Below are 14530 nucleotides of genomic sequence, written 5' to 3'. Positions count from 1 at the left end.
TGTAATATAGAAATATAATTAAATATTATTATAATATTTTTATAATTTTATACTAAGCATTGAGTAATACTTTACCATTATCACCAATTAAAAAGTATACTACAATCTGTTCTAAAATTAATTTTAGTTCAAAATTTTAAAAACTATTTACACAAGTGAGATGCAAACTTTTGGTTAACTCATGATACAATAAAATATGAGTAAATAATTATTTTTAATTATTAAAAAGTTAGAAGTGGATTAAATTAACCACGAAAAACTAAAATTAATATTGTAATTCTTAAAAAAATAATTTTTATAATATTATCCAATTATTAAATTTAGGATTAACGACATAAAAATTTCTTTTAAAATTCTTAATTATCTTTTATATCATGTTCATTGCAATTCTTTTACTTGTTCTATAATTATTACTCAATCTATTACCAAAAAAATCAAAGAGCAATTTACTCTTCTTTCTTTTTTCTCCTTTTTCTTTCAACTACTAATTTACTCTTCTTCTTTTTTTTTTTTTTTTTTATCTCTTCTACTCTTTTTCTCAAATTTTTTAGCATATTCCTTTTTTGGCTATACAATATACATTGTCACTCTTTCAATCTTTTCTCACAATAAACTCAAGACAAAAAAATCTTTCTTCCATCATTTATATTTTAACGGTTGCCTTTCTATCATCGTCTCCTGCACTAATACCAATCGTACCACTGTCCTCTCCACTAGTCATCACGACTCTCAGATCACAACCCATGAATGTCTAATATATTTGGAGTCAACACTGACCTAAAAATTTTGTCATTATCAATTTTTTTGTTTATTGACAACGTTTGCTAAGGACATCCATATCGATCCCTTCACATTTTTCCGTGTTCGAATTTTTCTCTTCCAAACTTCATGTAACTCTAATTAACCACAACAACGTTACTCACACTATATTATGGATTTGATCCGCGAAAAAAAAAGGTTGGTTTGAATTTGGTCTTGATTTTAAAAAGGTTTTATAATTTGGACTTGAGTTGGTTCTGAATCTGAAAAGATTTTCATAATTTAGATTAATTTTGGTTGATTTTAAATGTTTTTTAGAGTTAATTTTGGTTTTAATTTTAAAAGAATTTTTATAGTTTAGGATTGATTTTCATTTTAATTCTCAAAAGATTTTTATGGTTTAAGGTTGATTTTAGTTTTGATTATTGAAGAGATTAATGGTTGAAACGAAAAAGATAATATAAAGAGTAATTTAAAATTTTTTTAAAAAATTTAATAAAACTAATTCTAAATTTAACAATTGGTTATTATTATCAAAGAACATTAATCTTTTATAATTATAATTTATAACATTAGTTTTATTTATTTGTAGTTAATTTTGTCATTGTCTAAATCTTTGTAGTTAGAAATAGTTATTTATTTCGTAAAATATTTAATTTTTTTTATTATTGTAACAATAATATAACCAAAATTTAATATATTGTATATATTATTTTAATTCGTTATCAATAAATAATTTTCAATGTCTTTTAAAAATAATTTTTATATAACATATAATATTAATTTACTTACATATATATTTTAAATTATTAAATCATGATTTATTATATATATGTGACTTTACGATATTAGTAAATAAATAATAATAAAATTAGGTTTCAAATATTTTGTAAACAAAGTTTATAACTAAGTCTAAAATTTTTTCTTCTTCCTCCTCATTTATTATAGTTGTCGTCGTCTTCTTCTTTTATTGCATGTTTTTTTTTGCCATTATTGTTGTTACTTTTGTCGTTGCCACTACTACTACTGTCTTATTGTTGTTTAGCTTTTTCTCATCTTTTTTTGTTCTTTGTCTTCTTTTATTATCATTATTATCGTCGTCTTCTTCATCTTATTCTTTTTCCTGTATATGTTCAAAAAACTAAACCACTGAAATTTTGATACACAATACATAAATTTGTGTATAACACAAAAAATTTTAAAAGACCACATGTTTAAAATATTGATATTCAATCAATAAAATACGTACAATATATAAATTTTGGTATATAATATAAAAATTTTGATATATAATACAAAATTTTAGCATAAAACACATTCAATTAACAAAATATATTCGAAACAAAAATTTATATGTTATATCAAATTTTTTTTGTAATTTCTGCACTCAAAAAGTGCTAGAAATAAAAAAGTGGGGAGATGTGCGTAAATTATATTCGAAACAAAAATTTATGTGTTATATCAATTTTTTTTTTGTAATTTCTGCACTCAAAAAGTGCTAGAAATAAAAAAGTGGGGAGATGTGCGTGTGTTTTTTTTAAATAAAATTCTACATTCAAACAAAATACTTAATTAAGTTTAATCAAATTGTTATAACAACTTTTTAAATTATGCGATCCTTCTCCTTCTCCTTCGACTTTACGTCTTTCTTCTTCTTCTTTTCTTCCTATTTCTTCTTATTTTTCCAAATTTGAACACGCAGATTCTTTTTCGTTATCGTTATCACCAATAATACTAACATTTTGCGAACATCTTTATTAGTTCTGATTTTTTCTGCTGCAATCATTGAATGATTTCGGTTCATTTGTGTGTTAATTGAGATTCACTTGATACTGCTGATAAGTACTGACCAGATTTTTTATTCCTTAAGTAATTTCAGTTTATTTCTTAGTTTAATTGAGATTCAAATCCATAAATTAATTCGATGTATTTTTTTTAATAATTGAGTCTTTTTTTAGCAAAAAAGAATGAAATTATTTATTATTGTTGTAAAATAAATAAAAGATATACTAAATATAACATAAAGATGTATAAATAGAAGACTCTAGTATTAATATAATTAGCTCAATAATAATTCATATATGTATTTACTAATATTATATGTTGTAATATATATATATATATATATAAAAAGAGAGAAAGAAGTATTCAGTAAATTGAAAAATAAAGAAAGAGAGAGAATTGACTTTTGTTTTATTGCTTGTATCTCATGTCTCGTATATGAATCCCTATTTATACATGTATGAGATTCTTATTTTCAACTTTCATTTATTTGATTCTATCTTGAAAACTGATTCTTTCAATCTTGAGAAAGTTGGTCGCCCAAGTCATGGTCATCCACATTGTTATCACAACACTCCCCCTTGAATGACCATTTAGGATTATTACCTCGTTAAAACCTTACTAAAGAAAAATCTAGTGGGAAAAAAAAACCCTAGTCAAGGAAAAAGAGTATAATATCCTTTAGTGATGGGGACTGCCTTATTAAAAATATTGTCAAGAAAAACCCAATGAAAAAAATCTGACCAAGGAAAAAAGAGTACAGTCTCCCCCTCTTGTCGACATCATTTAATGTCTCGAAATCGGCGCATCCCAATCTCATGTACCAATCTTTCAAATAAATGAGGATTTTGGGAGTGACTTTGTGAATAAATCTGCCAGATTGTCACTTGAGCGGATCTGTTGGACATCAATTGTCCCTTGATTTTGAATATCATGAGTGAAGAAGAATTTGGGAGAAATATACTTTGTTCTATCACCTTTGATGTATCCACCCTTAAGTTAAGAAATTTATGCTGTATTATCTTCAAACAGGATAGTTGGAACTATCTTATGATCAATCAGTTCACATGATGACAGAATATATTGGATCAAACTCCTGAGCTAAAAATACTCGCGACTAGTTTCATGTATCGCTAGTATCTCGGCATGATTAGAGGATGTTGTAGGCTTGCAGCAATCGTCTGTTTCGTGGATCTCCATGATATAGCTGTTCCACCATATGTGAACAGGTATCCTGTTTGAGATCCCCCTTTATGTGGATCAGAAAAATATCCAGCATCTGCATAGCCAACTAGTTGTGACTTGGATCCATAGGGATAGAACAATCCCATATCAACCGTTCCATGAAGATATCGAAAGATTTGTTTGATTCCACTCCAATGTCTTCTGGTTGGGGAAGAACTATATCTTGCTAGTAAATTTACAGCAAATGATATATCGGATCTTGTATTATTAGCAAGATACATTAGCGCTCCAATGGCACTAAAATATGGTACTTCAGGATTAATGATATCTTCATTTTCTTCTTTAAGACGGAATTGATCCTTTTCCACATCCAAAGATCTTACGATCATTGGGGTACTCAAGGGATGTGACTTATCCATGTAAAATATTTTCAAGATCTTTTCTGTGTATGTTGTTTGATGAATAAAGATCCCATTTTTTATATGCTCGATCTGCAGGTCGAGACAAAATTTAGTCCTTCCAAGATCTTACATCTCAAGCTCTTCTTTTAGAGTTTTTATAATTGTTGGAATCTCTTCAGGAGTCCCAATTATATTTAAACCATCAACGTACACAGCAATTATAATGAATCCAGATACAGATTTCTTTATGAAAACACATGGACATATATCATCATTCTTGAATCTATTTTTGGCCAGATACTCAGTAAGACGATTATACCACATTCGTCCATATTGCTTTAGACCATATAAAGATCTTTGCAATTTAAATGAGTATAGCCCCTGTAAATATTCATTGGATGGTTTAGATATCTTTAGTCCTTCGGGGACTTTCATATAGATATCCCGATCTAATGAGCCGTATAAATAGGTCGTTACCACATCCATTAAATGCATATGCAGTTTATGATATGCAGATAAACTGACCAAATAATGCAATGTTATCGCATCCACTATAGGGGAATACGTTTCTTCATAATCTATACCGGGTCTTTGTGAAAAACCTTGTGCCACAAGTCGGGTTTGTAGAGCACGACTTCATTTTCTCATTTCGTTTTCTCACAAATATCCATCGGTATCCAACAGGTTTTACATCTTCTGGTGTACGAACTACAGGTCCAAAGACTTCACGTTTTGCAAGTGAGTCTAATTCAACCTTCATGGCTTCTTCCCATTTTGGCCAATCATTTCTTTGTCGACATTCTTCGACTGATCTTGGCTCAAGATCCTTATTTTCATGCATTATATTCAATGCCACATTATATGCAAATATTTCATTAACAATTGTCTTATTTCGATCCCATTTCTCTCTTGTAAAGACATAATTTATCGAGATCTCATCATTTTCACAATTTTCAGGTACCTGAACATCTTCTGGCGTTAAAACTATATCAGAATTTTGGACAACTGCATGTGTCTTTACTATGTCTTTTTCAATAGGGACAGTATTTACCTCTTTTCTCTTTCGAGGATTTTTGTCATTGGAACCGACAGGCCTGCCAAGCTTTCGGCGTGAATTTTTTTCAGTGGTTATTTGTCCTACTGGGATATCAATTCGAATTGGGGCATTTTTTGCTGATATATACGAATTGGTTATCCTCTTTGTATCGGAAAATGCATCAGGCAATTCATTTGCTATTATTTGCAAATGTATAATCTTTTGAACTTCTAATTCACATTACCCTGATCGAGGATCTAAATGCATCAACGATGATGCATTCCAATTTAGTTTCTTTTCAGGAAATTTATTCTCTCCCCCTAATGTCGAAAATTTTGATTCATCAAAATGACAATTCACAAACCGGGCTTTAAATACATATCCAGTTTGTATATCAAGATACCTCACTATAGAGAGAGAATCATATCCAACATATATCCCCAATTTTCTTTGGGGTCCCATTTTGGTGCGATTAGGTGGTGCAATGGAAACATATATTGCACACCTAAATATTCTTAAATGGAAAATATTTGGCTGCTGGCCAAAAACTAATTGCATAGGAGAAAATTGATGGTAACTCGTTGGCCTCAGACGAATAAGTGCTGTGGCATGTAAAATAGCATGCTCCCAAACCGATGTTGGGAGATTTGTTCTCATAAGTAAGGGTCTAGCAATTAATTAGAGGCGTTTAATAAGTGATTATGCTAACCCATTTTGTGTGTGAACATAAGCTACTGGATGTTCAACATTTATTCCATTAGCCATACAATAAGCATCAAAAGTTTGGGAAGTAAATTCACCAGCATTATCAAGACGAATTGCTTTGATTGAATTTTCTGAAAATTGTGCTTTTAATCGAATAATTTGAACCAGTAATCTCGCAAATGCCAGGTTGCGAGAAGATAATAAGCACATATGTGACCATCTCGAAGATGCGTCTATTAGGACCATAAAATATCTAAAAGATCCACATGGTGGATGAATAGGTCCACATATATCACCTTGAATCATTTCTAGGAATTTAGGGGACTCAAATCCAATCTTTACTGGTGATGACCTTAAAATTAACTTCCCTTGAGAACATGCAGCACAACAAAATTCACTAGTTTTAAGAATCTTCTGGTTATTTAGTGAATGCCCATGGAAATTTTCAATAATTCTCCTCATCATGGTTGTTCCCGGATGACCCAATCTATCATGCTAAGTTATGAATTCATTTGGGCTAGTAAACCTCTGGTTTACAATAGTATGTGATTCAATTGCACTAATCTTGGTATAATACAACTCAGATGAAAGTGAGGGTAATTTTTCTAATATAACTTTTTTATTTGAATCATGAGTTGTGATACATAAATACTCACGATTTTCCTCATTCATTGTCTCAACATGATATCCATTTTGGCGAATATCTTTGAAACTCAACAAGTTCCTCAGGGACTTGGTAGATAATAGTGCATTATTTATTATAAATTTTGTTCCTCCAGGAAACAAAATTATAGCTCTTCTAGAGCCTTATATCACATTGCCTATGCCAATAATAGTATTAACATATTCCTCTTTTGGCACAACATGGGTAAAATATATATCAATTTTGAGAATGGTGTGCGAACTTGCACTATCCACAAGGCATATATTTTCATTATATATCCTTGCCATTTTCTTCAAAGACAAATAATAATAATAATAAAATGAGTAGTATGTACAGTTAAATTGAATACTTGATCGGAATTAATTTTCTAAGAAACACTGTACATAAAAATAATGTCATATACTAAAATTTTATTTTAAAACTTGACATATTTAATGATTTCAAAATTCATAAACATTAATATTTCATTATTTATATACAACACATTTGAAATTTAAATACATAGAAAATAAAATTTAACAATAAGTTCTTTACATTATTTATTTACATAGATACTTAACAATCCCACATATTAAATTATTCCATCATTGATCAAATGACTAATATTTCCTTCAAGGTCCTCAAAAAAATCAGATGCATCATAATAAGTGGTGGAGTTTTCAGCAACATCATTTGAAACGAAATTCGTCTCTTTTCCTTTGTCGTCTTTTTTCAAAAATGCTTGATAAAGATCGACTAGGTGCCTTGGGGTACGACAGGTACGCGACCAATGACCCTTTCCACCACAACGGAAACACTTATCCTCTATTGATTTATTTTGCCCAATATTTCTTTCTTTATCCCACTTCTGGTGAGATCCTCTATTTTGAATATAATTAATTTTCCTTCCATAATTTTTCTTGTTATTAAAACCTTGCCATTTACCTCTTTTAGGGTAATTTGCCGCATTTACTTTAGGAAATGGGGTGGCGCCAGCTCAACGCACTTCATTATTTTTCAAGAGCAATTCATTGTTGCGTTCAGCAACAAGAAGGCAAGAAATTAACTCAGAATATTTTTTAAACCCTTTTTCTCGATACTGCTGCTGCTGCAGCACATTCGATGCATGGAAGGTTGAGAAAGTTTTCTCCAACATATCATGATCAGTTATCTTTTTCTCACATAATTTCATTCGTGAGGTGATTCGAAACATTTCAGAATTATATTCATTTATGGATTTAAAATCCTGTAAACACAAGTGCGTCCATTCATATCGGGTTTGAGGAAGTATCACCGTTTTTTTATGATTGTACATTTCTTTAAAGTCTTTCCAAAGATCTGCAGAATCTTTTAATGTGAGATATTCATTTTTCAATCCTTCGTCAAGATGACGACGAAGAAAAATCATGGCTTTGGCTTTATCCTTCTGGGATGCATTATTTTCAGCCTTAATGGTATCTCCAAGATCTATTGAATCAAGATGGATTTCAGCATCTAGTATCCATGATAAATAATTGTTTCCAGATATATCAAGAGCATTGAATTCAAGATGAGAGAGTTTCGACATAATGAAAATTTGTTACCTGAGTCTTCCTAAAAATTTGATCAAAGTCTCGTGCTGATAACGTGTTGTAAAACAAATAAAAGATATACTAAATTTAAAATAAATATGTATAAATAGAAGACTCTAGTATTAATATAATTATCTCAATAATAATTCATATATGTATTTACTAATATTATATGTTGTAATGAATATATATATAAAGAGAGAAAGAAATATTCAATAAATTGGAAAATAAAGAAAGAGAGAGAATTAATTTTTATTTTATTGCTTGTGTCTCATGTCTTGTATATGAACCCCTATTTATACATGTATGAGATTCTTATTTTCAACTTTCATTTATTTGATTCTATCTTGAAAATTAATTTTTTCAATCTTGAGAAAGTTGGCCGCCCAAGTCATTGTCATCCACATTGTTATCACAACAATTATCATTTTATTCAACTGAACTAGATTTCATTTCATTCAATTCAATTTGTCTTAAAGGTCATTCCAACTATTGGGACAAATTATTCATCACAACACATAAATGAACCGAAAATATTATTAAAGCGAAACTATTGTATAATACCAAATGAACCGAACATTTGTCCATTATATAAATTCAAATTCAAAAACACCTGCGTCTAGAGTGAACCAAAAATATTATCAAAACGAAATTATTGTATAATAGAAAGTGAACAGAATATTTGTCCATTATATAAATTCGAATTCAGAAATACATGCGTTTAGAATAAATCGAAAATATTATCAAAACAAAACCACTGTATAATACTAAACGAACCGAGTATTGTCCATTATATAAATTCAAATTCAATTCAGAATGTTGTTTTTGTTAGTAAAATGTTGGTAGTATTGGTGATTACGATAATAAAAGAGAAGAAGAAGAATTTATGTGCCTGAATTTAAAAATGAAAAGAAAGAGGAGAAGGAGGATGAAGAGAAAATGAAAAAATAGAAGGAAAAGACGAAAGACGAAGACAACAAAAATTTATTAAAACATATGCTGGTGTGCGATAAAATTGATTTTTGTTGAATTTTAACCAACATAATTAAATTTGATTGTCAAAAATACTTTTAGATGTATAATTAGACTGTATTTTTTGTCCGATTTATGTTTTTTTTGATAGATTTAGTAGGGATGACAATATCATCTGAACCCGCGGGTACCCACCCCGCCCCTACCCGCTCGGGGCGGATTCTTGGGAGGGGCGTGACGCGGTCGGGTTTAGGTAATACCCGCCCCACTATATATATAATATATATAATTTTAATATATAATATGTATAATATATGTAAAATAATTAGTAAATGATTAATAATATTGTATCGTATTTAAATTTTTACTTTAATTTATGTTATGTATGTGATGATGGTTATATAAATTTTGAAATTTAATTTTATTTATTGAATTTTAATAATTATAGAAGCGGGTAGGGTGGGACGGGTACCTACAGGATCGGATTAGGGTTCAACATTTTACTATTCGTGAATAAAAGTGGGGGCGAATTTCATACGAGTTGTTATAGGTAAAACGGATCGAGTAGAGCAAAAACCCGCTCCTGCCCGCCCCGTTGCCACCCTAAGACTCAGATACTAAAACGCTTATCCCAATAAATAATGGGGGTGTTTTCAAATCAATTTTTTTGTTACATTTTTAATGGATTTAATTAATAATTAACGCACACCCAATTTTGTCATCGTCATTATTATTTTCGTGTCTAATTTTTCATTTCTCTGTTATCCCTCGAATTTCCCAGCTCCCACTTTCTCCTTCTCCCCCAATTCGTACGCTTCCGATTTCACCTTCCCTTCGATAAATTAATTAATTTAGGGTTACCGCTTTGATTTTCCTTTTCTTTGTTCCGTTCATTGGATTCAATTTATCTTTTTGAGTCACCGTTTCTGAGCAGCCTCCCATTCTTGCTTGCAAACGGAGGAACGCCATGGGAGGTGAAGGTGCTGTGGAGGACTCCAAGGCCAACACCACCGAGGGAGGAGGCGGTGGAGGAGGAGTCAACATCAACATTCGGTGCTCGAACGGTTCAAAGTTCTCCGTTTCAATTGGTCTAGATTCCACCGTCGTCTCCTTCAAGGAGGTTGTGGCTCGCAGTTGTGACATACCTGCTAACCAACAGCGCCTGATTTACAAAGGTCGCATCCTCAAGGATGATCAAACTCTCCAGAGCTACGGTATTTCCTCCCGATCTTTCTGTTTTTTTTTTTTTTTTTTTGTTGGTCTTCTTAATTTTAATTGGCACTGTTATTTTATTTACTTTATTCTGATTTATAGGTTTTGCTCAACAGTTCTATTTTCCTGCCTTTTCAAATTATATAGAAAGATTTATATTCTGTATTTTTTGAATTTTTTAATTTTTTTATTACCTCGGTTGTTGTGTTTTTAGGTTCAAATTCTTTAATTAGAAGTTCTGATTATGGAATGAGCCTCTTTGCAATTCGTAATAGACTAATAGTGTAGTATTAATTTGTTGAATGTCGACATCGTTGATATTCTATTTGCACATGTTTGGTTAGGCACCGGATGGAATGTTTATGTCTTGTGTTCCTCGAGTTGAATGTAACGTGGAAATAATTTTTGAATACTTTATACAATTAATCTTTGTATTTGTATTCATATTTATAGGTTTGGAGGCAGACCACACTGTCCATTTGGTTCGTGGCTTTGCGCCTTCAGGTGCTGGTGGTGGGACCAATACTACTGGTGCTAACAGCACAGCTAATACGAGAGGTGCCGGAGCTACTGAGGGTGGGGGCTTAGGTGCTTCACCATTCCCTGGGTTAGGACTCAATGGGATGGGGGGCAATGGCCTTGGTGGTTTATTTGGAGCGGGCTTTCCTGATCTTGAACAGATGCAGCAACCATTCTTGTCGAATCCCAATATTGTGAGGGAAATAATGAACACACCTGCCATGCAGAATTTAATAAATAATCCCGAGATAGTGCGGAATCTTATAATGAATAACCCACAGATGCAAGAGCTCATGGATCGAAACCCTGAGCTAGCACACATCCTTAATGATCCCAGCACACTTCGCCAAACACTTGAAGCTACAAGGAATCCTGAGATCATGCGCGAAATGATGAGGAATACGGACAGAGCAATGAGCAACATTGAATCCTCTCCTGAGGGATTCAACATGCTGAGGCGTATGTACGAAAATGTTCAAGAGCCCTTTCTAAATGCCACTACAATGACTGGTAATACAGGAAATGAACAAGTTAGAAACCAAGCGACAAATCCCTCAACTACTAGTTCTGATGCAACTTCCCCCGTGCCCAATACTAACCCACTTCCCAATCCTTGGTCAGCTGCTGGGAGTAAGTTTTCATACTTAATTTCTTCCTTTTCTAAAGCTACTGGCTACATTTTCCAGGGGTTGGGACAAGTACTATTATGCTAATTAATTTTAAATATTGCAGCTGGAGGTGCCCAAAATACCACTAGAAGATCAACTACTGGTGCGGATGCTCGGCAGCAGACACCACCCACTGGCTTAGGAGGGGCTGGTCTGCCCGATCTTGATGGTATGTTGGGTGGCATGCCAGATGCTGCTTTACTCACACAGTTAATGCAAAATCCAGCTATTTCACAGATGATGCAAAGTATCCTCTCCAATCCACAGACTATGAATCAGGTATTTACATATGTGCCATCTGAGTTGTGCATATGTTGAACATATCTAACATCCTTTTTTACTTTAGATTCTTGGAGTCAATGCTGAGCAGCGTGGCATGCCTGATTTAAATTCTCTCAGAGAAGTGATGCAAAACCCAGAATTTCTTCGTCTATTTTCCTCACCAGAGACCCTGCAGGTTGAGAGATTTATTGTTTCAAATTTGTTGATGAATATGACTTTGTTTTCTCCCTCAAACACAGGGTTGATTGCATGTCATTACGTCCATTAATAACTGTGATCTCAAACTGAAACATAGTCATGCTTATGTGCTTTATGCCTTTATTAAGAATGTTAATTTTGAATGTTGGTGCAGCCGTTTGCATTTAGTTTATTCTGTAATGGGTTATAGACTTGTATTTAGTAATTAGTATTGAAGAAATGATGAGTGCCAGTCATATTGGGCTATGGGCTGCTTAGTTCAAATTGTTGGATAATGGCCCTCCTTGCTAAGCATTCAAGAAAAATTGACTTACATTCTGGGGTTAAATTTGATGCTTTTCTTTAGGTATTAAGACCTGGTTCTTTAAACTACGATCTAATATGATAATGAGGTTGTAGTATTTTGTTTGCTAAAGTAATATATACAAAATAATTTTCTCATTAATGTGTGCTCTATTCCAGCAACTTATGTCTTTCCAGCAAGCTCTCTTGTCCCAGCTTGGTCAGCAACAATCAACACAGTAAGTAATGGAGAAAACTTGGCATTTCCATTCTCATATGCCAAATTTGTTTTACCCCATGAAAAAAAAAAGGAACTCTCATTAATTGTTGCTAACTTTTTGCTGAAACATGCCAATCATGGAGGAGTTTCCTTTCACCCTAAACTTTTTTTTTCTCTGGGGAAAGAATTGTACACAATAGAATGCCCTTTGAATGTGAATTTTCCTTGTTATAAAATAAGTACTTATGAATTCTGATGAACTTGTTGAATTTTATTTTGTTTCTTATTGTTGCTGGCTTGATGCTCCAGTAATCTAATCTGCTGTGCATTTATTACAGGGAACCAGGTCAAACAGGTGGAGGCCCTGGTAAGCCAGACAAATGACATTATTTGTTGGTTACTGTCCAGTGCCATAGAATTATGTGATTTATTGGAGTATTTTGTTGTTGTAGTCATGCATTGTCAATTCATAATGTTTGATCATATCTTCGGATTTCCAATAGATAATTATTTGAATTACAAGTTTTGTACCTGTTTAATTGTTTATCATTTAATACTGTGAATGGGTTTCCCCTTCTATATTTCTGCATATGCTATAAAAGTGAAGAAGTAGGGATAAGTGGTTTTTTCTTTTACTTATTTCTTTTTGTTAAACTAGAGAAGAAAATAATTATTTTTAATGTTTGTTTGGAGACTTTACTCAAAATTTTGTAGGTGGTTCATAAATCATGAAATTGGGTTTGGGTGTTGAAAAATATCACTCTTCAGGAATGGTTTTTCCAATTGATTGCATGCAAAAATTGATAAGCATTTTCAGTAATTGCCATCGGTTGTTCTTGTTGGTAGGATCGATGAACAACTTGAGTTTGGAAATGCTATCGAGCATGTTTGGCGGACTTGGAGCTGGCAGCCTAGCTGTTCCAAACAGATCAAATGGTTAGTGTTATTGTTATCCTCCAATTCTCCAATCATATTACACTGCTCTAATTGACTGTTGTATTCTCAGAACCACCTGAGCAGCTGTATGCTACCCAACTTTCGCAGCTGCAAGAGATGGGATTCTTCGACACGCAAGAAAACATAAGGGCTCTTATTGCCACGTCGGGGAATGTTCATGCAGCTGTTGAGCGCCTTTTGGGGAACTCTGGACAGTAGCAGGTAATGTTGGCTGATTTCATTTTTGTGAAGGTCCTTCAGTGAACTCCTAGTTTTGTCGTTTTGAAGTTATCAGTTGGGGTTCAAGGTGCTTTGGAATTATAAATAGAATCAGGATTCTATCCAAATCATCATGGCCAGAACTGACTTGGTGTACGTTATAGATTTAAATTGATCTGTGATCCCATTTTAACTTGTGATGTCATGCGTTTTCTTGTATATATACTAAAATATTGAAATAAGTATAGACATGGGTTTTCCTCTAGACACTATTTGTATTGATATTATTTGTGTAAATGCTTCAATAACTTCATAATTACTGATTTGGCAGGTGGGAACGGACACGAGACTAGCAATTAAATCCCAAATGCTAAAAATTGGTGTGAGATATTAATCAATTTCGCTTCTATTTTCGTCATGGGAATTGTTTTAAACAAATCTGTTGATTTTTTCCCCTTATACATGATTTATAGAATGTAGTAGGATTTCCAATACTTACATTTTTTTAATTATACATTCACATGCAAGAAAGTACCTGCCTTTTGTACCATATACGTATAATTCCAACTTGGGTTATTTTCAAGTACTTAATCCGGAAAATATTATATTTACAGCTGTTTAAATATTTTTACACCAAATAAGTTATAATTGTTAATGCTTCTGATATGTTGTAATTTTTGCATAAGGAAAGGAAAAACGAAAGGTCAGTGGATGATAATTTTACACATTTGCTTTCTATTTGTTCTATTAATTCAAACATGAAAACTTATTTCAAAACAGGCTTCATCCAAAAGAAAATGTAATTTCTAATTATTCATTTTGCAATCTATAAAGAGGAAGGTAAAAGAGAAAGTTGGAATTACCTGCCAGATTTAATTTCTTGTATACAACAAAGACAAATGAAGCTTGGCTTTAGTACAGTGCGATCCTGTTAGGGTTT

General features: G+C 32.2%; 1 protein-coding gene and 1 pseudogene across 1 annotated transcript; one reads left to right on the top strand and one right to left on the bottom strand.

The window, feature by feature from the left end:
* Positions 1-7103: 7103 nt before the first annotated feature.
* LOC148563234 (uncharacterized) lies at positions 7104-8078 on the bottom strand (annotated as a pseudogene).
* A 1621-nt stretch (positions 8079-9699) lies between these two features.
* LOC107642513 (ubiquitin domain-containing protein DSK2b) lies at positions 9700-14213 on the top strand. Its single transcript, XM_088487134.1, has 9 exons — positions 9700-10268; positions 10720-11415; positions 11518-11732; positions 11800-11910; positions 12396-12454; positions 12774-12802; positions 13282-13371; positions 13442-13593; positions 13922-14213. The coding sequence occupies exons 1-8, from the start codon at positions 10022-10024 to the stop codon at positions 13588-13590; spliced, it is 1596 nt and encodes a 531-aa protein (XP_088343260.1). The 5' UTR covers positions 9700-10021; the 3' UTR covers positions 13591-13593; positions 13922-14213.
* The last annotated feature ends 317 nt before the right edge of the window (positions 14214-14530 follow it).

The sequence above is a fragment of the Arachis ipaensis genome, chromosome B5 (genome assembly GCF_059453495.1).
Source record: "Arachis ipaensis isolate K30076 ecotype BB chromosome B5, ASM5945349v1, whole genome shotgun sequence".
In the NCBI taxonomy this organism is placed as follows: Eukaryota; Viridiplantae; Streptophyta; class Magnoliopsida; order Fabales; family Fabaceae; genus Arachis; species Arachis ipaensis.
Note: the sequence above shows the minus strand (reverse complement) of the source record. Positions and strands in the feature narration are given on the sequence as shown.

Coding starts and splice junctions, on each gene's coding strand:
- LOC107642513 (XM_088487134.1), top strand. CDS start 10,022: ATGGGAGGTGAAGGTGCTGTGGAGGACTCCAAGGCCAACACCACCGAG. Junction 11,733..11,799: donor ATCCACAGACTATGAATCAG/GTATTTACATAT, acceptor TTTTTACTTTAG/ATTCTTGGAGTCAATGCTGA. Junction 12,455..12,773: donor GGTCAGCAACAATCAACACA/GTAAGTAATGGA, acceptor CATTTATTACAG/GGAACCAGGTCAAACAGGTG.